Source organism: Polyergus mexicanus, unplaced genomic scaffold (assembly GCF_030449975.1).
Source record: "Polyergus mexicanus isolate NDT 795.1 unplaced genomic scaffold, iyPolMexi1.0 SCAF_2, whole genome shotgun sequence".
Lineage (NCBI taxonomy): Eukaryota > Metazoa > Arthropoda > Insecta > Hymenoptera > Formicidae > Polyergus > Polyergus mexicanus.
The window spans coordinates 10,062,108-10,085,928 of NW_027223322.1; the positions used below are offsets into that span (position 1 = coordinate 10,062,108).

Sequence of the window (23,821 nt, forward strand, 5' to 3'; positions counted from 1 at the left end):
GCGCTCTCTGCCCTTCCTCCTTCTCCCTTTCTCTGCTTCTCTCTTTCTCTCTCTATCTACATCTTCTACTCCCGTTCTCTCTTCCCGCTGAGAGATGATAGCATCTCGACAATTTGTACGGCGGTAGATCGTTAAAACTCCTCTCTCGCTCTCGGCTGTCGCGTCGCTGCGAGGAGAGAGAATGAGAGGACTATCAAGGGCACAACTTTAATCCAATTTCATTGTGTCGCGCTCGCTGAAGGGATCAAGCGCTTCTCTGGTCGCGGTTTGCGATAATAGGAAGAAAAAACAAGCACGAGCACGAGCACGATTCGGAGGAAATGTATCTCGACGTAGGGACAATACAGAACGAATCCGCGTGCAAACGTTTGCATGTTTTCGCAGCTAGATATGATCGTGATAATATGCGTCGATGTGTTTTCCATTGCCGTTGAAAGGACGCGCCGCAGTTTTCTCACGACTTTCCTAATCGGGATTTAAGACGGGTTTTGTTGTCACATAGTGAAAGCTTAGCGGGCGATTTCGGGGGATTTCGTTTTATCGCTTTTCTCGAAACTTATTTTAAATTAGATAGGCTTATTTACCGCGAATGAAAATTTTGTAATTATATAGTCTTATATGATGGTAGCTTTAGAACAAGTTAGACGAAGTTTCTACAAATCGAAACTTGAGCCAAATGTACGCCTAATTAAATTAGAGAGATTAAGGATTATTTCATACACGAACAATTAGAAGAATAAGGAAACTTTGAAACTTGACGAGTTCTTATAAACCCGCACGCAAGATTTTTAACTCTTTATAATATTAATCCTAGAATTTTATCATATTTTTATTCTCTCAACACGAATAACAATGTAGGATCTCCTACGTTTATATGTACAAAATATAATAACGTTATCATTCCCAACATGAGGTCCAGAAAAATATATAGAATTCGCCGCGTTCACGCCGAGAGACAGTCATATCATAATTCGAATAATAGTCGAGCGACGAGTATATTCTGTTCAATTAACCATATTATTGTACGCATAAAGGTAGGGCCGCATTTGCCATGAAACAGATCTCGTTGTAAAAAGAAGTTTTCATTTTTTTAATAACACCTTCACTTTTGGACATATTTTCAGTCCGCAATCTGTATCGTCAGATACGATGCCCAAACGCAGGAATGTTAAAACTTGTTTCTTTAAAAGAATGTGTCCCTTATCGCGATCTTCGTGATAGACTCAACCCTTGAGATCTCGTTGAGTGTGCGGAGCCGAGTATGCGTAGGAGGCGGATAACTCGTCGCGACTATTACGGTGTCCGGCGGTCGCTTATGGTTCGCCACGGGATTGTAGAATGATGGCGCAAAGCCATCGAGAATCGGCGTACGGTTTCACAGCAAGCCGCCGCTGTAAAAGACGGCCTCCCGGGCACTCTGCTAGATCGCTGGCTTAATCTTAACGCCCGTCGGGCATAAGCGACAACCGCGATATCCGCCTTCCAAACGCGGAGAACAGCCGCGATGAAAAGCCGCGGGATAAAGCGGGAAATAAGGGGGTACCCGTCGCGCTTAGCGTTCGTCCGGCAACATTGATTCAATTAGCGGATGAAGACGCTTCTCGGAGGTAGACGATGATGGCAATTGAAACGCGAAAAAGTTACTTGATGGAGCAACGTAGACGCGCCGCTGGCGAAAAGCGTAAACACGCTTACGCTCTCTGTGGTATCTCTCTCTTTCTCTCTCTCTCTTTCTCTTCGTTGGATTTTAATTTATTTAACATATAAAAGGGCAAAGTTTCTCAAGCGCACTTTACATAGGTATAAGAGTTAGTTTTATTTAAACATCAGCAACTAAGAGATATACACTTACATAAGTTTCTCAATAAGTTTTAATATAAATCGAATGTTCTTATATATTTATCACTTTTATTTATTTTTCTTTAACGATAGATACAATTCTCTTGTCATTGTCCAGGTATTATATATTTAACTTTTAATATCGCGTGAAAAAAATTATATGTGTCATATCTATTTCAACAGTCGCAATGATTGACGCTGTCATCGAGAATCGCTATGATTATATATGATAATAATTGAGAAAAAGCAATATATGTATATAATATTTTAAATCGCGCAAATATTCCCTATAGATGGTTTGTTGTATATTTATCGAACATATTGCCGCGATGACGATAATACGCAATATAGAACAATCATCACGCAATTGCGTGCGTTGTAAGTCGGCAGGAAGTATTCTTCCAAATTATAGTAATTGTCACTTGCAACAGTCAGGTACACGAGAATCTTTTTCGTTCGCTCGCGATCGATTGCTTCATCGGTATTGGTCATGCGATGTTCTGAGAAACCGTGTTTCGCAATGAATGCAAATTATGAATTCCCAAATCTGAAATGTTAATTGTGACAACTATGCGTTACACAATCATGAAAGCATTTTTCAAATGCTACAAATGGAAAATTTTGATAAATTTTACCATCGATGCAATCAAATATGTATCGCGTTTATGGAGGCGAGCAGTAATATTATTTTATTCGATGGCGTTTTCGATGCTTTTTTTTTTTTGCGATCCGGTTGAATAACTCGTAAAATGTTTTTGTCTTTCTTCTCGACACGCGATAGTATATCATTACATCAGAAATTTTATAGTGGCACAGATGTATAACGTATCGGAGAAATGGAATGGAGCCAATCTTCATGCTCACCGCAACGATGTAGTTTCCATCTCACCGTGTACGACGCACGTTTCCGCAGACGGCGGTGATTACACGCCGAGTTCGAAAGTGAAATTTCCCCCCCTGGGGAGATAAGAAATTTCTAATTAATTCGTATTAAATTCACGATGGCCTTGGGACGCATATGGATAACGTCAATATGATTAATGCTTCTTAATTGCCGAGATAACGCACAGATTGTGATTATTTAGAGGTGCCGAAGCGGGAAGGTACGTTATAAAATCGAGAATAAAATGGTCGCAAAGGTTGGCGAAATGAATTTTCGTTCAATCTGAAATATCTCGAGGAAAGTGAGAGACACGGGATCGAGTAAATATGGTGTTAGCCACGCTTCTACATCTCTCGTATACGCCGTATTGCATATAATACGAGCGACGGTCGTAATAGCCGGATCCGGAATCTTTCTTTAACGACCGTCTTTTCGTACGTGCGACGAAGCGACGTGGAACGTAATGAAGTCTTGCTCAGGAGGTCGGTCTTTAAAAGATTCAAGAACGAACATCGGCAATGAACGCCGGTACGCTGCAACTTCTTATTACATTTCCTGACTATCGTCACGCCAAGATCTACTTAGGCAACGAGACGGCAACGGCCTTTACGCTCTCTTGCCACGAGGGTGCATACTCGCCAACTGACTTGTCACGGGATTAGACGGGTAGCCGACGTGAACACGTATCGCGAAGAAGATTGTTTTTTGTCGTCTCTCCGCGGTTGTCTTATTGTTACTTTCAAACACATGTTAGAGAATGAAGCAACTTGATTGAATTTCATTTAAAAATAAGTTGAAAATGTTTCATCGTTTATAAGAAGGAAAACATACTTTTTTTAAGAACAAAAAAATATATGCTGAGAAAGAAAATATTGCGACATTGTGACAAAAGAATCAAAAAGTTCTCTGAATATAATTGTTTTACGTACATAAAACAAATCTGAGCAAATCCTGAGTGAAAAAAACTGACCAACTTTCGATATCATAATTGCGACGATTAGAAACTTCTAATTGTGTGTAATCTCTGTCGCTAGAAATTCAATTCGTTCTCTGTCGCACCATCCTTATAACGCCTCCCTTGTTCTCTTAAACATAATAGAAAACCGAGATCGAGAACCTTTACGATGGTCGACGATCGGCCAAACGACGAATACGAGTTGTCGCTACCTTTTATTATACACGTTTCATTTCTCCCGGTTATCGTTACGCGGCAATCTGCTTTAAGAGTCACCGCTACGACGAATCGCGGCCACTACCGCGATGGCCTCTGACCTGACTGACAAGCTGGGGAACGAGGGGGATGGGAGGGCTTCGTGTGTCACGTCGTAAAACGGCAAAACGTGGACCGGACAGCAGGCCGGAACCAGAACCAGAAACGTGGGACGACGAGTGCCATGGCCCGTTTTCTCGCCACCGCTGTTTTATGCCCGACACGTAACGTCGCGCGAACGCGTTCTCGTTTATTTGAATTTACGATTATGGAGGAACATAATTGCGCGGGGGGGGGGGGGGGGAGGGCACACGCGGGCACACGTAACGCGAACGGCAACGCCCTCGTTTCGCGCTCTTGTCGCGTGGGATTCCACATCTCCGCGTTGTCCGGTAGCGCCGGATCTTTCCGCGATTGCGGAAATCACACGCGGAGCGAGTCGCGTGCTACGGGGAGATGAGCCATAAAAATAAAACATAAGTATCATATACGCACAGCGTATACCTAAAACCATTGGACGTGTCGAATCGTAGATACAAATGAAAGAAATCCTTCCAAAATATCGACATAAGACGTAGATGAATGATATATGAAACATTCATAATGAAGCATTCTAATAGTATAAATAATCTAATTGTAAGTAATTAAAAATTTATATTGATCCCGATATGGAAATTTCAAGTTTAACCGTTACAATTGTCGATGTTAAAAATTGGAAATTTTTGCAACGATGAAGACTTTTTTTCATAGAATTGGCGGAGTTTTTTTTTTTTTTTTTTTTTTTGCTAATTACAAATTGCCAAATTATTTTTATTCTATCTGTGTATTTATATTTTCGCGAGAAGTAACATTGATAAAGGGAAAAGAAGGCGAATAGTGTCGCCAATTACGCACGTCGTGATGTTGCGCTGTACAACTATGAGGTCTCGATTATTACCAGGCAAGAACTGGATCGCTCGATCGAGACAGTTAGCTTGCGGCGATATTATCTCGTTAGCTCGAATTTACGATTAGAAACGCCGCCGTATGTTTTGTATCACCTTACGGGTATCCCGCCTAGAATCATCGGTCTTGCGATCGCGGGAACGCAGGATCTTAGATCTCGTCTCGGGGTCACAAAAGACATTTTAAATCCGGCCAACTTCCTTCTCGTGCCAACGATCTCAATTGCTGTAACGAAGTCAAAGAGCATTAAACGGACACGTTCTCGCAAGGGTTGATTCACGCTGCTCGAACCGGAGTACGAGAACCGGATCGCGTAACGTCTCATTAGTAAAACAGGAAGGTGCGAATGAATTCGAGGACACACGAAGGTCTGAGAATCAAAGCATTTCTAGCTATCGAGCTATTCCATCGAACGACCCGCGGTGAACCGAATAAGAAAAGTCGAGGATTCGACCTCAAGAGGTATCTAACAGATCGCAGTGTCGAGTTTCTCACATGACAATCCGAGTTTACGATGTACGAGCATTCTCGACATCGTAAATTGTTGCACGAGAAGGAAAATCGCACCTCCGCGATGTAAGATTGCCGTTCGAACATTTGATGATAGGCCACTCATCGGTATAATCTTGATCGAAGCAAATCTGCATCGTAATATTTGCGATTATTTATGAATCTGAAGAAACTTTTAAATTGTTGGCGTCTCTTAAAAGCGATGCGAGTTCAATTTTGAAAATCTTGCGAAATTTCACATAAAATGTATCTTTATTTTCTATATTCGATTTTCATTAAAACTGTTTATCGATTAATTAAACTTTTTCTATTTCGTCTCTTCTATTCTCTTTCTCAAGGAGAGAGAATGGTAATATTTCTGATATACATATCCTTTTTCTATACAATATTTAATAAAATTTCAAAAAGACATTCCTGCTAGTTACGAAATATACGAACGGCAGTGCTTTCACAAAAACATAGTTGAAAACACGAGACATTAAGATCGGGGTCAAGAGACGTTTCATAATTCCCGAAAGTCACCGACAGTAACGTATTCTGAGAACTGCGCGCGATACTCCTAGGAAGTAAAGCGTTAGAAAAGCCGCTCGTCGACCATCGTGAGAAGTGCCAGACGTCGTTGGCCTCGACGCGTGCATTTAAAATCATTCCTCTCTGTCCGTCCGTATATATATGACACATATGTATGCATACATTGACATTGTCGCGACTCGGTGGCACGTGCTACAAGCACAGGTGCCGAACGTGCGTGCATGCGTGCGCTTGTAAAGGCAAGAAGTCCGTAGACCTGCGCGAGAGGCCCGTATACGCGAGACGTGGAAAAAGAGCAGACCGACAATGATAATCAAAGGAGTGACCCGAGAACGAGTCGGTAGAGCGCCACTTTGCCGGACCTGTCTTTCGGGTTTCGTCTCGTGCCACATACGGATAAATCGGTTGCGCGCGCGCACACGCGCACACATGTGCCCGTACAGTAGGTAGAGTACGGGCCACGATACGGCCCGATTTCCGGTTAGAGAAACACCCGATTCCGGTTTCCGAAGCGGGTCTACCGCGAGCCTGAAGCGGCGGTACCGCGAACCGCGTTCTGGCGCCCGCGCACGTTGCTCGACAGGGCTGGCATGCGTATGCGTACACGCGCACAAGTGGTGGCCGTGTGTATCGCGACCCGGCGATGACCCCGCGCGACCCGCAGGTTCACGTGTCGGGCCGTCGTCCGGTACGGAGTGCCTTGTCGTCGATAATGCTGCACCGTAAGTACGTAATTGCCTCTTACGCTGCGCGTTGCGCGCGCGGAGAATCCTCTCTGTGGTAAAGGAAAAGGAAAAAAACCGCGCCGCGGAATGCCGCGTATAACGCGGCGTAATTTGTGTCTTTTTTACTCGTTTGTGGCGCGAATGTGCGCTCGACTCACGCCGGGGCACGAGAATTCGTGCGCGGCGCTTATTGACCCCCGAGAAGATCGGGGGACACTCGCACCGCGGATACCGCTGGTAATGGACGAGATTTTCCACGCACGTTTGCTGAAAAAGAATGCGGCGTCCCCCGTTTGTCGTTGAGATCGGCGTTTCCTCGCAGAGGAGCAAAAGTAAGGCGATAAAAAGGATCGGCGTCGGACAGCAACATCTTGTACCGTTCGTTTCGTTCGAAATTCTACACATATCTAACGGTGAAGCGATGATCGATCTTTCTCGAAACAGAGACAGGATATTAAAAACGATACGTCGCGATTAAGATATATTGAACTTTCGAATTTTTTTTTGAACGAAAATAAAAAATGAATAAACGTATGATTACAGATAATCGTAGATTATTGAGTGCATGGCAAAGATGATGCGTTTTCTTTGCCAAAAACTATATTTATGATCATGATAATATATCTCTAATTGTTTTTCAAGGTCCATCTTATCGATATCGGCAGAATTCGTTGATTTATCGCGCTTTTTTATGGTTAAAATACTTGCTCATGTATCATGCGGTAGTTTTTTCATTGACATTCGCTTGAGACTTTTCGCACGACAATGAGAAACTGGTCGCATACGCATAGGTAACTCTACGAAAGGCTGGCCGAAAGCGAGCATTGATCCCTCTTTCGTTTTACGTTAAACTCCTTTCCTCTTTTCTCTTCTTCTTGCGCGACCATGCACTAACATTCGGCACTTTAACTCCCCGATGATTAGGAAACCGCGAAAAAAATATCTTGCGCCTTGTTCGACAACACTCTGTCAATACTGAGATTCATTACGGAGCTTGTAATTATGAACGCATTACTTTACTTAAAACGAGATAAAAGAGTAAATAGATATAAAACGAAAATCATACATCCTTTGAAATTTTTTGAAAAACATGAAACACACTTATATACTTAATATGACGATATATTTTTTTAATTATCGAAAATTTTTGTCGCAAAAATCTAGACGTGTCTTGGATGAAGATACGTCGATGACAGTCGCACAAAACCACCGAGACATTCCCGAGAGCTTAAAACACCAATCAGATTCGGTTCGCAATCTGATACCTCACACCCAACGATCCCAAATTTCCAGGGGTGCATCCATCGTATCGAGTTCCCAAGGTACGCGCACGCGAATCTCGTTTCGCACCGCGCCTTCTCGGATTAGCATCGCATTATCGGGAAAACTCTCTCGCGAGAGGCGTCGCGAAAGGAGAACGCGCGCGGATCCATTTCACGTAAGCCGAATTCATGAGCGGCCTCGCCGCCTATGGCCTCGGGTTATGACAGCGCGTTCTCTTTGCTTGTGCTCGGGAGAACGCGGCCTCGGCCGTGGCCGGGTTTACCCGCCGTCTTTCCCCCGTTCCGAGGCCTATCCGCACCTCTTCAGGGTGCACAAGTGTGCCGAGGGCGACGCCGATAGTCTCTCATCCTCTCGGCGTCACCCTTTTCGTCGTATTACGAAGCAGATAAGAGCGAGAGAGGCGCAGGGCGGGAGAGAAGAAAAGAGAGAGAGAGAGCGGTAGACGAGAGATCAGGTATCAGTGTAAAAAAAAGGTCATTGTGCGGAAGCATCTGACCGTAGGGTAGGCACCGCGACACGACGTTGCGAAAGGATAGAAGAAGGGATGTATACTTTTTTTAGGGTTAACAAGAAAGAAAGAGAGAAAGACAGAATCTGGCGGTAAAGGTTGCCAGGACACTCCGGCAAAGACGGCGAGGGGCGATCCGTCGCGTCGGAACAGGCGAAGAGATGATAAAAGGAAAGAGAGAACGAGGGAAGGATGGCATGCACCGAGAGAGCGTTGGCAGTTTATAAGGGTCGCCGGTATTGTGGATACGTATTATCATGCTAAATATAACATGTTAACTACTTCGCATAATACCGCGATCCTCTCGATTCTTCTACCGTACGGCCGATCGGCGAATCGCGTTACTCGGCGCGCGTCGCGCGTCGAAAATTTTATTGCCGAATTCGGCAGATGCAGCGCCCGATGCATAGAGGAAGTGTAACGCTGAATTTTCCTCACCGAATTTCATTCGATGACAAGGCGCGCGGAGAAAGAGTAACGAAAGCGCGGCCCATCTCTCGTCTTTCTTTAAGATCGGCAATTCAATTATCATTTCAATGAACACACTGAATCTAAGTATAACGTTAGTTGTCTCTAATTATAAAAGTATGAAACATACAGGATGTTAATAAAACTAAGACATACAATATATCTCCAATCTTTTTCGATTTTTCAAAAACATTTTCACTTAATTATTTTCTATTATATACTTATAAATTTTTTAATATCTTATCGATGAGATTAAAAATAAATAATAAAAAGAGAACATATGCGCTGTATAACGACTAACGTCGTCTAATATTTGAAATAGGGAGAATCATCGTTAGAATTTTGAAGGAGATTCAATTGCGTTAGACTCCTACGCCGTTCTCGACGATATTCTATGACCGCGAAGAATCCGATCGTTTTCATGGCAGATGGTGGACCCCGTAAAAGGCAATCGGTGGTAGCGCGAGAACGGGCGCGCTGTATCAATTTCGATATACATAGCGCGAATTCGTCAGGCATTCTTACGGCGGGGCGAGGATCAATGCTGATTCTGGTGCCCGGTAAAGGAGCTATAACTGAAGGTCAATTCTTCACGGACTGTTGAAGGGGTGTGATGGGCCAGAAGCTGCTGGTGCAGGAGGCGCCTGGCTCCGGTTCCGCCTCGACGAATCGCATGGAAGGCGGCGAAGGTGCCGGAGGAGGGGAGCTACATCACTTCCTCCATCAGTACAACCAGCAGTCCCACAGTCCTGGCCAGAGCCTGCAGAGTGGCCTTCCGCTTCCGTTGAGCCCGCAGTCCCTGCGACACGACGGTGCCTCGAGCGCCGGCATCGCCGGGGTCAAGAGGGAACCAGAGGACCTCAGCTCGTCGCGGGCAGGTCAACAATCGAGCAAACGACACAAGCAGGAAAGTCCCACACCGCCGGGAATGTACCATCATCATCAGCATCAGCTACAGGTGAGACTTGAGCGATCATCGCCGAGAACGCGATCATGCGTCTCTCCGGAATGCGCGATAATTCGCGTTTATTCGCCATTTGTCTCTGATTTTTCGAAACCAGTTGATATTTTTTACAAGATTTTAATTTTAGATGATAACTTAATGACTGATATTTCTACTCTATGATTCTTTCAATGTTTCGTACTATAAAATCTTATATCCCACAATCATCATACGCAACGAAAAAGCTTATAACCAATTTTCATGATTTCAAATATCATTTCGTACCCTTTGATAAAATTGCTTAAAGATTTGCTATCTCTATGCGAACGTTATAATATGTTATCATCGTTCAAACATTGTGTCACGTATAGCCCAATGCAACAAGTATGCCGCAAAATAATTCGAGAAAATAACTCGGATCGCTCAGATTTGCACTTGCGCGTTGCATTCGCGTGTGGCAAGAGCCTCGAAGATTACGAAATGCTTCGCGTGAATCGATTTCGTCTTTTTGCCGCAAAAAAAACGAACGTGTAAATGTGACGGGAAAAATGCACGAAATTACAATTCGCTTGAGATAGTAATGCCGATAACCGCAATGATTTTGCACGCGTGTGTATGTTTACGTGCAGGTGCAGCAGTACGGAAGTCCCTACGATCCCTACACGTCCTGCAGTCCACGGTTACAATCGACCGCGTACACGTCCACGTCGACCGGGACCGGGAATGGATCGGCGAATCCCGGAGGCGGCGGCCTCCATCAGGAGGCGACGACGGCCTACGTCGCCGGCGACGCGCTACCGCCGCTCGCCTCGTCAAGCTCCGCTTCCTCGCTCTCTACCACAACCGCTTCGTACACGAGGTACGAAGTTGTGCCGAGCTCATACGTGTCTACGACACAGGGGATACGCTTGTCGTCAAGTAGCAGCAAAGTCCTGACCGTTGATCTTCCCAGCCCCGACTCCGGCATAGGCGCCGACGCGGTCACGCCGAGGCAGGACCATCATCCGCCCACGGCGCTTCATCAAGTGAGTGAAACCGCGATTAATTTTGTTTCTTGTTCGTTTGATACGTTCATATGTCAACCGTTTCTTTAAAGGCGCCTTTTATACGTCTACCATCCATGCTTTTGAGCGCAGGACGATCGTTCCGTCGAAACGAATCCTCGCGCGATATCGTGTTCTTGATATCGTAAATCATGATCACTAAAATTTCGTCATAAAATAAATGATAATATAAATCCGAGATAAAAATTGTTATATTGATAAAATAGTAAGATGATGCGAATATTAAAAATCCCGCACCAAAAAATTTGTCGATATTTCAACAATATTAGCAGTTAAAGTAAAATTCGAATCATTAAAAATGTGAAGTCGAGAAGAGAAAATGGACCAGTAAAACAAACTCATAATTCTCGCATGTTATAACATTGCATGTTATACTACTCTACCGCGTAATATTAAAGAGATTTAGCAGGCGTAACATGATGTTACACAGTCAGTCCGACAGAGACGGTATTTAAACGGTTCGCGTCTATATAAATTGCAATCAGCAAATCGACGTTAGATAGCGAAACAGGATCGCGGCTGTCCCGTCAAGCGAGATTCCGAGTTAAGACGGGTTGCACGGAGACTTATGGGATATATGAGGAGAAATATGCTCTACGCAGAGATATTTACCACTGAATTACGCGAAGAGCTGACGCCGACGGTATCATTAATCGTCCGGAGAAAAATGCGCGGGAGCGCGTGTCCGAGCTGCAGAAACGATCATCGTATCTCGACACGACCGCGATAACCGTAATTCGATCAAACTTCGTATGGAAGTCAGTACGACAATCCGAAACGACTGATATCGTTCGCGCTATCGTTTTCAATTCGATCGCTCGCGATACAAATGACTTCGCTCGCAGCGCGATCAATCTCGCGACGAGATATCGTACATATCGCGCATTAACGGGGCTCGTTCGCCGTTCAAAGGACATTCTTTCGCGCGTTAATATATGCGGTATTACCATATAAACGTCATCCTATTACGAGAGTGTATATTTTCGCGTACGATATCCGCGTCCTATCGTTATCGTATTCAATTCCGATTTGTCAAGTAAAGTGCTTTCGCCCACGACGAAAATCTCACTGCGAGGGTTGGATTAATCCTCCATGTCTCGGGCGATGCAAGCCGTGCACGATATTACTCGTTAAAGCGCTCTAATATGTATCGAATATGCATATGCAACGGCGATCGCCGTTCTCGAAGCGATTTGTCGCCTGACTTTTTCCGTCTCCAGTACATAATTGCGTACATTTAGAGCGGCGCGATAAATTTGGACGCTAATACTATACATCGCGATGCATAATAGCCTCTAAAGAAACGATTATGGTATCTTGGATTATGGTAGATCACAAAATTTCGAGGTATCAAAAAGCGAACCCGTTCTTCCGGTATCTCGCGTTTGTTAAATCTAATGGTTCTAGACTTTCCACGATAGACGCGCCTTGCTATGAGGTGATCATCTTGCCTGGCCTGATTTAAGGATCAATAAATAGAATTGCAATAATCATAAAGTTCATTACGATAAAACGTATATATTCTAACTTTAACAATGTAATTGGACGGCTCTTTAGGAAAAAAAAAAAAAAAAAAAAGCCGAGCAGTCAATTTCAATCGTCCGCAATTGTACTCTACACATTTTTACTCTAAAATATTTTAGAGGTCTACTTCTTAGTTTTATGTTAAAGGCGTTCTTGATCTCTTTTTACGAGACCGCTCATTCGATTAAATGTGGCAATAGTCAGCCTATGGTTTCGATTATATCGACGAGGTAGTTTTCATTGTCTTGACGTGGACAATTCGTCATCCTTACGTTTGATATCTCGTTCGCTTCCGGAAACATTAATCGTGCAATAGTCGCGCGCGCGAGTAAGTCATTAGCATTGCGGTCGATATTACGAATTAGAAAGCACTCGTTCGTTCTGCTTCGCTTGTGCACGGGAGACGCTGAAAATAAAACTCGAAGCCGCGGGACGCCGACGATGGCAGGAGATTAGGTATTGAATGCTATAGAGCTACTGTGAAAACCGATACGCTCGCATGATTCGTGTACATTTATAGGCGCAATTAAAATGTTGATATTCAAAGCAGATATAAGACGTTATACGAAAGAATTTTTCTTCATCAACGCGCGCTCGTTTTATCTCGCGGCTAATGCGCTCTACATCGACCATTTCCGCAATATTTTTAGGAACAGTGCCGGTTTAAATCGCTCCGACATAACGTAATACTCCAATTATGATCGCACAACGCGAGCTATACGCGTCCGCCTAATAAATTCGGCACGTTTGCGCGAACGTGAACTATAAAGAAATCTCATTAAACTAATCGTAAATTTCGCGCACGCATTATTTCGAGAATGGCGTCACGTTGCAGCCACCGATATCGCACGCAACATGTATGTATCATATTCCAACCGGATCCGCAATTTCTAACTGACACTTGTCACTCTTTAAGCATGTTTAGAGATTAAATATTTATCTCTTCTTATCCACGATACAGTTTTCGTATTTGCGTCAACGATACACCGCGGCTCAAGTTTCTCAAAACAGATTACGATTACCGGCGTTGGAGTGACATCTCAATTAGAGCAGTCGTGTACCTTGACGATAAAACATGATAAGTAAATAAACCACCGGCAAATTGCGTGCGTTACGCGCACAACTCGCTCACGACACGATAAAATCGCAAAAATAATGTTCTATTAAATCTTACTTCTCTGACGATATATATGTATATATTTTGTATCATAATAAAAATGTAATATTCTCATAAAAATCCGAATTTACCACATAATTAAAAATGTAAGGATTTAAAAAAAAGAACATGATTATATTTTGAGAGATTTAATTGTAAAACCTTTATATAAAGGGAAATGTTCAATCATTCATATTCAAATTATATACGATCAAATTTTCGTTTAAAAAATCGCTTGCAAAAATTCTTCTTGAGATATGTGACCTTCATACTTATTGCACCTCACACATTTAATGTCTAGAAGCATTTGAGAAGTCTCGAAATGACAAATAGCTTCTTGCCGACGTATGGCAAATCCAGTGGTTAGTGGAGAACTGTTGGCAAGAAAGAAGTTGCGCCGTGCTTTTTTTTTTCGGGTTGACAGAGATTTGAAGTAACAAGCTGCGGTAACCGCGTTGCATTGAAAAATAACTGCAGGCGACGCGTAATCGCATGAAGACATATGAGGGAATAGGTCGTTTGGCGAGCTGCTTATTAACTGCCACGGTTGGAAGCGCGTGCGGGTCGTGCGGTTGATTTTACGAGACCACAAAGCTTCTATTCTCTCTCCTTTCTCGCTGCCTTCGGCAGCAGTATGCGGATACGCACCGAGATAGATGCGTGAACGGAAATGCTCGAAACCACGTCCCCATTAGTAGATAAGTGGAAAACTGTTTTTTCTGCTGCAACCCTTTTATATTAAGCTATTAAGATTTGTTTACAATGATGCGTGTATAATCGACGGAAAGAAATCGCGCGAAAGCGGATGCGTCGAAATAGTCACGTAAAGTCGCGTGTTTGCGCGCGATTAATCATTTATCGGTCCAATGGTCCCCTTAATCGCGCAATTTGAAATTTATCGAGGGATACTTGAGGAATGAAAATATCTAATGAAATGCATTGATATGCAAAATAAGACGCGAATGAGTACAGATATTGAATCGCGATATACAAAACAACAAATAATTACGTCCATTATTAGTTTTTTAAATACTGATTACACCGTAATCAGCAAACATTTAAATTAGTGAAATTGAGTATACGGTTTAACGCTTGTATTATACATATATGCAAACGCGTTTTATCTACGAGAACACGACCGGAAAGACATACAACTACCATTATCTCTTCACACGCTATATATACAGTGTCTTCTATTAATTATTTAAAAGCCAATATATATATCCAACATTATCATTATGTTCCATATTTTCTTCATTAAAATATTGCTAGAAAATTATCGGTTGCTTATTTAACGTAATTGAGAAAATAAAAGATTATATTTTTTATGGTATCACGTATCATTTCGAGAAAGTTTATAATCATCATTTATATAAATGTTTATCTTATTTTCGAATATTTTATTCATCATAAAATATAGTTCTGCAACTATGTGCAATAATTTTTAACTTGAATTTCCAATATTTAGACATAACTGAAAAAAAAAAAAAAAAAAAAAAAAAAAATTAGAAAAGGTTACGGCGCTTATTTTTACAGGATGATATATATATATATATGGGCTTCGCTTTTTTTCACAACAATGAACTGAATTTACTTTCTAGTCCTCGTTCGACTATACGGAATTATGTCCCGGTGGAACGACAGCCGGAGCGGCGGTGGTCCTCGAAAGCGGCGCCGTGATACACCACCAACCCCTGCAACTGCAACTGCAGCAGAGCCACGCACAGGCACAGGTGCAACGCGGCAGTCTCGTATCCGCAGGTGCGACAAATACGAATCCTAACCCGAATCCGCCGAGGTCGCGTCCTTGGCATGACTTTGGTAGACAGAACGATGCCGACAAGATACAGATACCGAAAATGTAAGTAAACTTCGAAAATAATTGTTTAAAAAATCGACGGAGATACAAAATTTGACGAGGCGCGTCTTTTTCTCTCTAAAGTATTACTTGGAAATAAAATTTTTTAAATAAAATATTTTATGCAAAAAGTCGATTTAATTTCTATCGTCGATATTTTAACAGCTGCCTAGGTTTTCTAACTTAAATTTAAGAGATCAAAAACGAAGTTAGCGACGAAAAAGATAGAATCATGTCTTCGACAGAATTTATCTGATTAAAACGAATTAATAAGCGAAGATAATAAATTATGATAAATATATAATAAACGTTGCAAAAGCGAATGTTCAAGTTGCTCTGTCGGATGGAATAACGAACGAATAGATAAATATCGAGATTGACAGATAAATCTGTCTTATTACATGGAAGGAATGAAAAAGAAGCGATAAAAGTTAATAACTCCATGCTGTCCAGAGTAAACAGCTGTGAGCTTTCGCAACAAGACGAACACCTTTAATCTTGCATAAACGAAATCACTCATCTTAATATATAAAATTCATATATTCCATCTTTAAATACAAATATTTACACAAAAATATTGGTTATTATAAACTTAACAACCAATATATAATGCATATATGATTATAAAAATGATAAAAATATTACTATAGTTAGTAATTTAATTATTAATTTCTAATTTTTCTCTTAACATTTAATTTACACAATTATTATTGCTAATGATAAATATTTGAAATATAAACCAACATATTTTTTTTTTATTCTAGCGACTAATGGCACTATTGAAAATGAATTTACGACACAATATTATTCCATTTTCACGAGAAATTAATATCTCCATTAGTTTTTAACTAAAAGAAGAACTTCCTGCCTCTTGGTCTTTCGCGCGTATACCGTTCATTTCCTTCGCGGTTCATCATATCTGCCTGCCGACTGATTCACTTTTCTCTCTCTCTCTCTCTCTTTATTATATCTATCCTTATTAATGATATTGCTACTTCCCGTTTTGTTCCATCCGCCTTTTGTAATTTGTTACTTTCATTGTTAAACTGATCATGTACGATCAGTGGCACTGAAAATCCCTCTCTCTTACTCAGCTCATCGAAATAACCGACGATGAACAATGATGTTAAAGATATTAAGCCGACTCTCTCCGACCGATTTTCAAAGAACGGACAAGCGCCTCGGGATCGCGCTGGGTCCGGGTTGAAAAATCGCGCATTCGCCGACTACTCGCACCGTGAAATCGAAATGTCAAGAAGAGCGTACGGAAGAGAAGAAGAAGGGGGATGGGGGAAGATCACCGTTTTTTTTTTCGCGAACGGAAACGAGAAAGACGGACGAAGCCAAGGGTAGTCTTGTACAACACACAGAGAGTTGTAACAAGATGTATAGACAGCGAGTAGCAACGGTAGCTCAAGCAGCAGAGGCGCACAGGAGAGCGTTCACCCTCGCCACGATCAGTTATCGCCTCGCTGCATCCGGTTCTCCAGCACGACTGATGAAAAAAAGAATGAGACAAGTACGGAGAGATTTAAAAAAAAAAAAAAAAAAAATAGACGAAAAGACCACGTCGCGAATGCGAAAGCGCCGGCCGTCGCGCGCGGATGGAGATAATTGGAGTCTTTCGTGACGGCGCGATAATACCGTCGGCAAAATGTTCACCGATAGTTCTGACGGAGATCGGTAGACCAGGTTTGGCGATTAGCGATTTTCCTCGATCGTAACGGCCGATCGTTTCGCTCCCGTTTTACCTTCGCGTCCACCTTGCTCCATCGCGCGCGCGCGCGCGTCGTTGTTGTTTTGCCCTTGTCTTGTATCGTGGTCTTTTCCCTGGTCTGTCTCGGGTTATGGGCGTTCATTTTTCATAAAGTGTATCGGCCGTCCACTTGTTTACCTCGCAATCGTAGCCGCGAGACGGAGATAAGCTCGATTAGAAGCGCGAAGTTGATCTCCATCGGCAAGGTTGATGCGAATCCCGATACGTCCTACGGCGTTTTCCTTTTTTCACATCGCGTCGCGCGTTTGCGTCGAGTTGCCAACTTTCTCAGGCTACAGATAATTCAAGCCTTTCATTATCGTTCGATTCTTATTAGTCGTTGGAATATACATATGCGTTCACTTTTTTTCGCGAATGAGGAACGTAATTAATAAACGCTTCTCGCGGTTTTATTCGTCTCGTATATTTATCTCGGTTGTTTTCCAAACAGAATATGTTTGTCTTAACCAGCGCGAAATGTGAGGATTCATATAAAGAATTAATTGATAATTGTGCGATAATTACTGACGTTGCATAGCGTATTAATTAGCTAATTGAGCATTCGTTTGCGACCACATAATTATCATAATCGAGTAAACGCGATCCAATCTTGATCGTGTGTGAAATGGCTAAATGGGTAATGACTGAGGAATGATGGCAGTTTAAATACGTTTTTACATATGCGCGTGTGATATCCACATTTCTTTTCACTCGGGAAATTTTATCTGTCTGTCCTTTAGTTTCTCACCTTACGGCTTTAAGTATCATCTGGAATCGCCAATCAGCACGTCGCAGCGCCGCGAGGATGACAGAATAACATATATCAACAAGGGCCAATTTTATGGTATCACGTTGGACTATGTGCCTGATCCTGACAAACCACTCCTCAAGGCAGGACAGACGGTCAAGGTAAGAACAGAAAGGATAATTACACTGTTTGCATAACGGTATTCATAGGATGATATATAGATTGATGTAGATAAACATGCAGTTTGAAAGATTAACGTTTACATTCAAGATCATAGGAACCCAATAATGTATTCAATAAAAATACCATAATTGTCCGAATTTTAATAGCTTTAAATTCATGATTAATTCATTTTTATATTAATGTCAATAAGATTTCGAGAGAAAAAGAATATAATCATTATTTGTGCCTATAATTAATTATTTGTGCCTATAGTATTTTCTCTTTTTCTCTCCCTCTCTAAATTAATTTCGAGATAAAATAATAAGACTATATGACAGTATTATTGCGACATTATCTATGACGTAATTGTCACGTCGAATTGTCCTATTTCTTGGCATTGCACAGTATTTCATTCGCGTGACTGGAGCGATAAAATTCGCAGAGATGATCGGCGCGCGTGCTGTGTGTCGAAACCAGAAGAACTCAGGGGTCGTGTGTTTTCGCGACTCTAATTGGCAGCCGCGGCGCGCACCGTTAGCAATTTTCATTCCGATAAAGACGGCGAATTCTTTTTCCGTCGACGAGACGAGTTACGACTTTCTCGTTAATTGTTAATCGAGCGTATGGCAGATTGGAACGGTATACCCGCTGTCTTTCGCGGCGTGAGCCTTAAGGGAGATCGAGCGAGTAGGTAGATACATAAGTATAAACGTAACGCGTAACGCGAGCCACTTATTCACGGGTATCCCTCTCTCTTTCCTTCCTTATTTCGCGCGCCCATATTTTCTACGGTACGTCGGAGTGCGGTTCTTCGCCCATTCACCCGAATCACGAAAAATCCTTCCTCCGTCTCGGCGCTCGCTCGCCGCTCACGCCCGTGTATGCCCGCTCGAGCGTGCGTCTGTCGCGGTTGATGTGCGTATCGCCTGAGCAAAAGATATCGCCGATCCAGGTGAACGAGATCTCGAGAGTTATAACTTTGCATCTGTAACAATTTTTTTAGGCTCCTTTATACACGGCAGATTGATTAGATAATGCAAGAAATCTCGCTGCATTGCTATGCCGAGGAGTTTTAATCTTTTGTTTGTAAGAAACGTTACAAGTTGAATTGATAATTATGAGAAATATATTGTATTATCGAAAAAATATAAGATGGACCGTGCGTATAAGGAAATATTCGAATGCGTGCGTTTGATATTGATTTTTATAAATAAATGTTAATATCTCTTAGAAAGTTTCCTTTACAGATAAATCGTCACAGATAAACCTGAATGCTAATAAATAATGATTAATAATTGTAAATTTATTTTGTCATAATAATTATTTATTTGCATTGCGCAGAGCGTGGTAATGTTGATGTTTCGGGAAGAGAAGAGTCCAGAGGACGAGATCAAAGCTTGGCAGTTTTGGCATGGCAGACAGCACTCTGTTAAGCAACGGATTCTTGATGCTGGTAAGATAATATAAAAAGATATGACCTGATCAATAATAGCTTTCTTTGTGAATAATACACAACGATAATAACTATCGATATTCATGATCGATTAAATCTTTAAGTCTCTCGTGTTTTTGTGCAAGCCTCCTAATCCGTAACGGACGAACGGTAAGATTTTATCGTCATACGCCCCGTTATTTTAATATTCTATCTAAAAGCATCTCGCGCGAGAGCGTTAGTATTAGTCGCCTCGTATTCCTTAGCATGATCTGCGAGTTTCAGAATCACGTTCGTTGTTACAGACACAAAGAACAGCGTTGGTCTAGTGGGCTGCATAGAGGAAGTCGCGCACAATGCGATTGCCGTTTACTGGAACCCACTCGAATCGTCAGCGAAGGTAAGGAACACCGAGAAATGTCAATTCGTCTTACATCTCTTTAAACACATATCCCAGCCCTCCCCTGACATATCTCGATTATCGATCGCGCAAATTGTATCGCATTCGCGATCGCGCGGACTTTTTTTTTTTTTTTAGCGGAAACATTAATAAAGTAATTCCCGCGCGTCACCGCTGTTACCTGTCCGATTTCTGCGCAGATAAACGTGGCGGTGCAGTGTCTCAGTACCGATTTCTCGAGTCAGAAAGGCGTGAAGGGTTTGCCGCTGCATATCCAGGTCGACACGTACGAGGAATCGCCGCCTCACACGCACACGTACACGCCGCCGTCCCATCGGGGCTACTGTCAAATTAAGGTCTTTTGCGATAAGGTAACCGCTCTCATGCATTTCCGTACGTTTATCTCTTCTTTTCCTTCTCTCTTTCTCTCCATCTCTCTTCTTTTCTTCTTTTCACATTTGTAATGTAAATAACACGCGATCGCTTCCTGTTCGCAATAACGATCGTCGAAATTAAGTTGAGAGACGTTCCTTATCACAGGGGGCAGAGAGAAAGACTCGGGACGAGGAAAGACGCGCTGCCAAGAGGAAGATGACGGCGACTGGCAGAAAGAAGCTCGACGAGCTTTATCACTCCGTCACGGAGCGCAGCGAGTTTTACTCCATGGTCGACCTGCATAAACCGCCGGTGCTGTTCTCACCGCCGGCCGAGCACGCCATCGACAAGGTGATAATCCACTTTTTTTTATACGTGATTCAAGCAAATAAGAGTGCCGTCTGCAAGAACTCGTCGAGTTCTTATGTAGACATAAATCTGATTAAAAGCCATTTAATAAATGATATTGAATTTAAAGAGATTATCTCATTATACGAATACGAAAAAAATTTATGAGCAGGAATAAACTCTTTTTCTGATATATTACATTAACTTGGGTGAAATGCGCTATCGCCTATAAAGTGGTTGAAATAGAAAACTTTGTTTATCTTTAAATGAGTACGAGTATATTATTATCTTAGCATGCGTTTTCATTAATTAATCGGTGTAGAAACTGACCCAAAAAAATCATGTGGCAAACACAATCCTCTACTCTCACCTCCGCCAGAACCCTGCACTAACCGCAACTCTTGCATCGCAAAGTAACGACGTGGACTTTCTCGCAGACAACCTTTCGAATTTTGCGTTTTAATTCAATGAATCTTAGCCTTTATTTATTTTACCCCATGATATATTATTAATGTAATTTATCAGAATAAATACTATATGCTCTTTATTATGTAATTATATACAATAATATATTATACATCGTATTATTACAAAGTAAGTTAATGACGAAACACTTTACATTTTATTATCGATATAAAATTTTTGAAGAGTTTTCAAAATCATTTCTTCCTACTCTTAATTTCTAGACTTGTCCTGTAATTTTTGTTCTAGACTTCTTTCTGTGATTTGTATCTTTCAAATATTACCTGGAAAAAAAAAAAACACCCAATGTTGCATTCCAAGAATCCTCACTTCCCAACGCAAAATTCAAAAGGATTCTCGTCGTCTCGCAAGTAGAAAAAAAAAACGCGCAGGAAGTAAAAATAAATTCTTTATTCTTCTTCCACGACAGTTCTCGACGATGGAGTTGTCGGGCTTCTACGGTGGTGGCGGCGGCGGGGGCGGGGGTGACACCGACACCTCGTCCCTCAGTAACGGTGAAAGTGGAGGATTGAAGGCGGGGGGTAACAGCCCCTATCCGGCGGCATGCGGCCGATCGAATCTGCCGACCCTCAAGTTCCACAACCACTTTCCACCCGACAATCTCAGTAGCCTGCACGACAAGAAGGACTCGTTGCTGATGCAGGTGCAGGAGCTGCAGGGGTCGGTGATGCAAGGGGTGCAACAGGCCGGTTTAGCGGGCGCTGTGGTATCCAACAATCGGCTCCACTTGCAGCAACAACCGCCGCATTTACGCCCGACCGACGCTGAGGAGCGCGTAATGCTGTACGTGCGTCAAGAATCGCAGGAAGTCTTCACGCCGTTGCACGTTACGCCACCGACGGTCCAGGGATTGCTCAATGCTGTAAGGAATATACCCTAAATATTTTCCTTTTATACCGCCGACAAATACACGCACCAACATTTGCGACACACGTAAACATTCGCGTGCATAGAATTGATCTCACGGATTTTTGTAGCTGCGAGATGACGGCTTGCGTGTACGCGCAATTTACGGAGATACAAAGATTTGAGAGAAATATATTTATCAAGTTTTTTGGAAGTTATGCAGACAACCCAGATATAGGTCCGGATAATCTCGCTACGTTGTCGTGAGCTACAATATTAATATCCGCAATGTGTAAAAGAAATTAATTCTTCCTAATAAATCGTGTGATATAAATGTACTGTTCACTTTAAGGCGAAGAATGAATATCGTAGATATGTAAACCGAACGCGTGTAATCGAAGAGAAATATGTGTTCGAGTGTCGCGTTAACTAAACGTTAATAGTTGTCATCCGGTAGTAAAGTAGATAATGTAACATTCTCTAAACTCGTTTGTATGCCTCTTAGAAATGGAAACGGGAAATGGAAATTCTCGCCATTTCCATATCACGATCGAGAGATACCGGCAACTATATCTACGGTAGCTATAACATTTTATGCAAAATACCGGACGATGTCTCGAATATGCGCAACCATGGGCATTAATGGGTTAATATGTGATTATGTTCGCCGGCCGGCTTGCTCTAAAAACAGAATAAACGACAATAATAATGTCACGTGCTATATCTCGCTATATCGATAGTGATAGGTTTCCTATAACGTAGAGCCGGTAAACGCTATCAAGTTTAATAAAATCATACGCCGAAAGATAACTAATAACTGTTTCAATTTCAATCGGTACCATTGTAGTTTCACTTATTCAGTCGCGCTCGATTCGACGCGGAAAATTACGCGCTGTACGGGGGTACACAAATGTACATATATTTATTTACACACACATGTGGCCTCATGTCGGAAATTACCTATGCATGTGAAGGCATATCTGCGCCATTATTGATATCCGCGCGTTCGCATTGGTTCATCCAGCTAATTAATATTAATGCGCATGCATCACTGTCACCTGTATCCAAGATCCTTATTAATATAATATCAAAAGTGCAAGACGTACGATCATATTACCCCCTTTTTCTCTTTCTTTTTCTTCGCGGATGTGTGAGATTGTTAGAGGCTCTTAAGGATTTATCGAACGTTGATGTAAGAGCGCGTTACATCTGAACTGGAAGGAAAAAATGGCAAAAAAAAAACACCTCTTTCTTTAATATATCTTTATCTCTTTTCTTTTCTCTGTTCCACATGGTTCACGGAATAGATCGCGCGCATTTCTATCTCAGTTGCGCCTCAATCGCGACTCAATTTTTCGTATATGTTCCTTTTCTATTATATCACTACGTTTTGATCTATTTTGTCTATCGATCTGGCTCTGTCTTCATATCTTTCTCGCTATCGCGAAGATATTGCGTCCACCTTCGCGTGTCTCGTAAGTACTTTCTCAAATACGCGGGCGTGAAATAAATGGTCCGCAAACCACTATCAAAATTCTAATGTTCTACTTTTTTCTATTTTGCAGATTGAGTCAAAGTACAAAATTGCATCCTCGAGTATTAATAACCTCTATCGCAAAAACACAAAGGGGTAAGTTTAGTAGAGTGTCATCTTTACTTGCATGCACGCCTACGCGATGCATGCCATAACGGTGACATTGCCTGACTCTCTCCGCCTCTGGTTTGGTAGTTTCTCTCTCTTTCTTTCTCTTACGCTCGCTCTCCCTTTCGCCTATGATCGTGCCTCTTTCAAATGTCGGATACGCGTCCCTTCTGCATTGTAC

The 23,821-nt window shown here is 42.1% G+C and overlaps 1 protein-coding gene across 5 annotated transcripts in view; it reads left to right on the forward strand.

Annotated features, from left to right (window-relative positions):
* The window catches only part of Grh (grainy head), a 103,169-nt gene that overhangs the window by 74,531 nt on the left and 4,817 nt on the right, over positions 1 to 23,821 (forward strand). For 4 of the 5 annotated variants that reach the window (XM_070306942.1, XM_070306934.1, XM_070306959.1 and 1 more), the window contains 10 exons: positions 9,510 to 9,861; positions 10,476 to 10,871; positions 15,192 to 15,451; positions 17,945 to 18,113; positions 19,456 to 19,567; positions 19,852 to 19,946; positions 20,147 to 20,317; positions 20,487 to 20,672; positions 21,562 to 22,014; positions 23,564 to 23,628. In XM_070306942.1, the coding sequence (XP_070163043.1) occupies positions 9,510 to 9,861; positions 10,476 to 10,871; positions 15,192 to 15,451; positions 17,945 to 18,113; positions 19,456 to 19,567; positions 19,852 to 19,946; positions 20,147 to 20,317; positions 20,487 to 20,672; positions 21,562 to 22,014; positions 23,564 to 23,628 (2,259 nt within the window). The remainder of the gene's footprint in view (positions 1 to 9,509; positions 9,862 to 10,475; positions 10,872 to 15,191; positions 15,452 to 17,944; positions 18,114 to 19,455; positions 19,568 to 19,851; positions 19,947 to 20,146; positions 20,318 to 20,486; positions 20,673 to 21,561; positions 22,015 to 23,563; positions 23,629 to 23,821) is intronic. The other variant, XM_070306967.1, reaches the window with a different exon arrangement.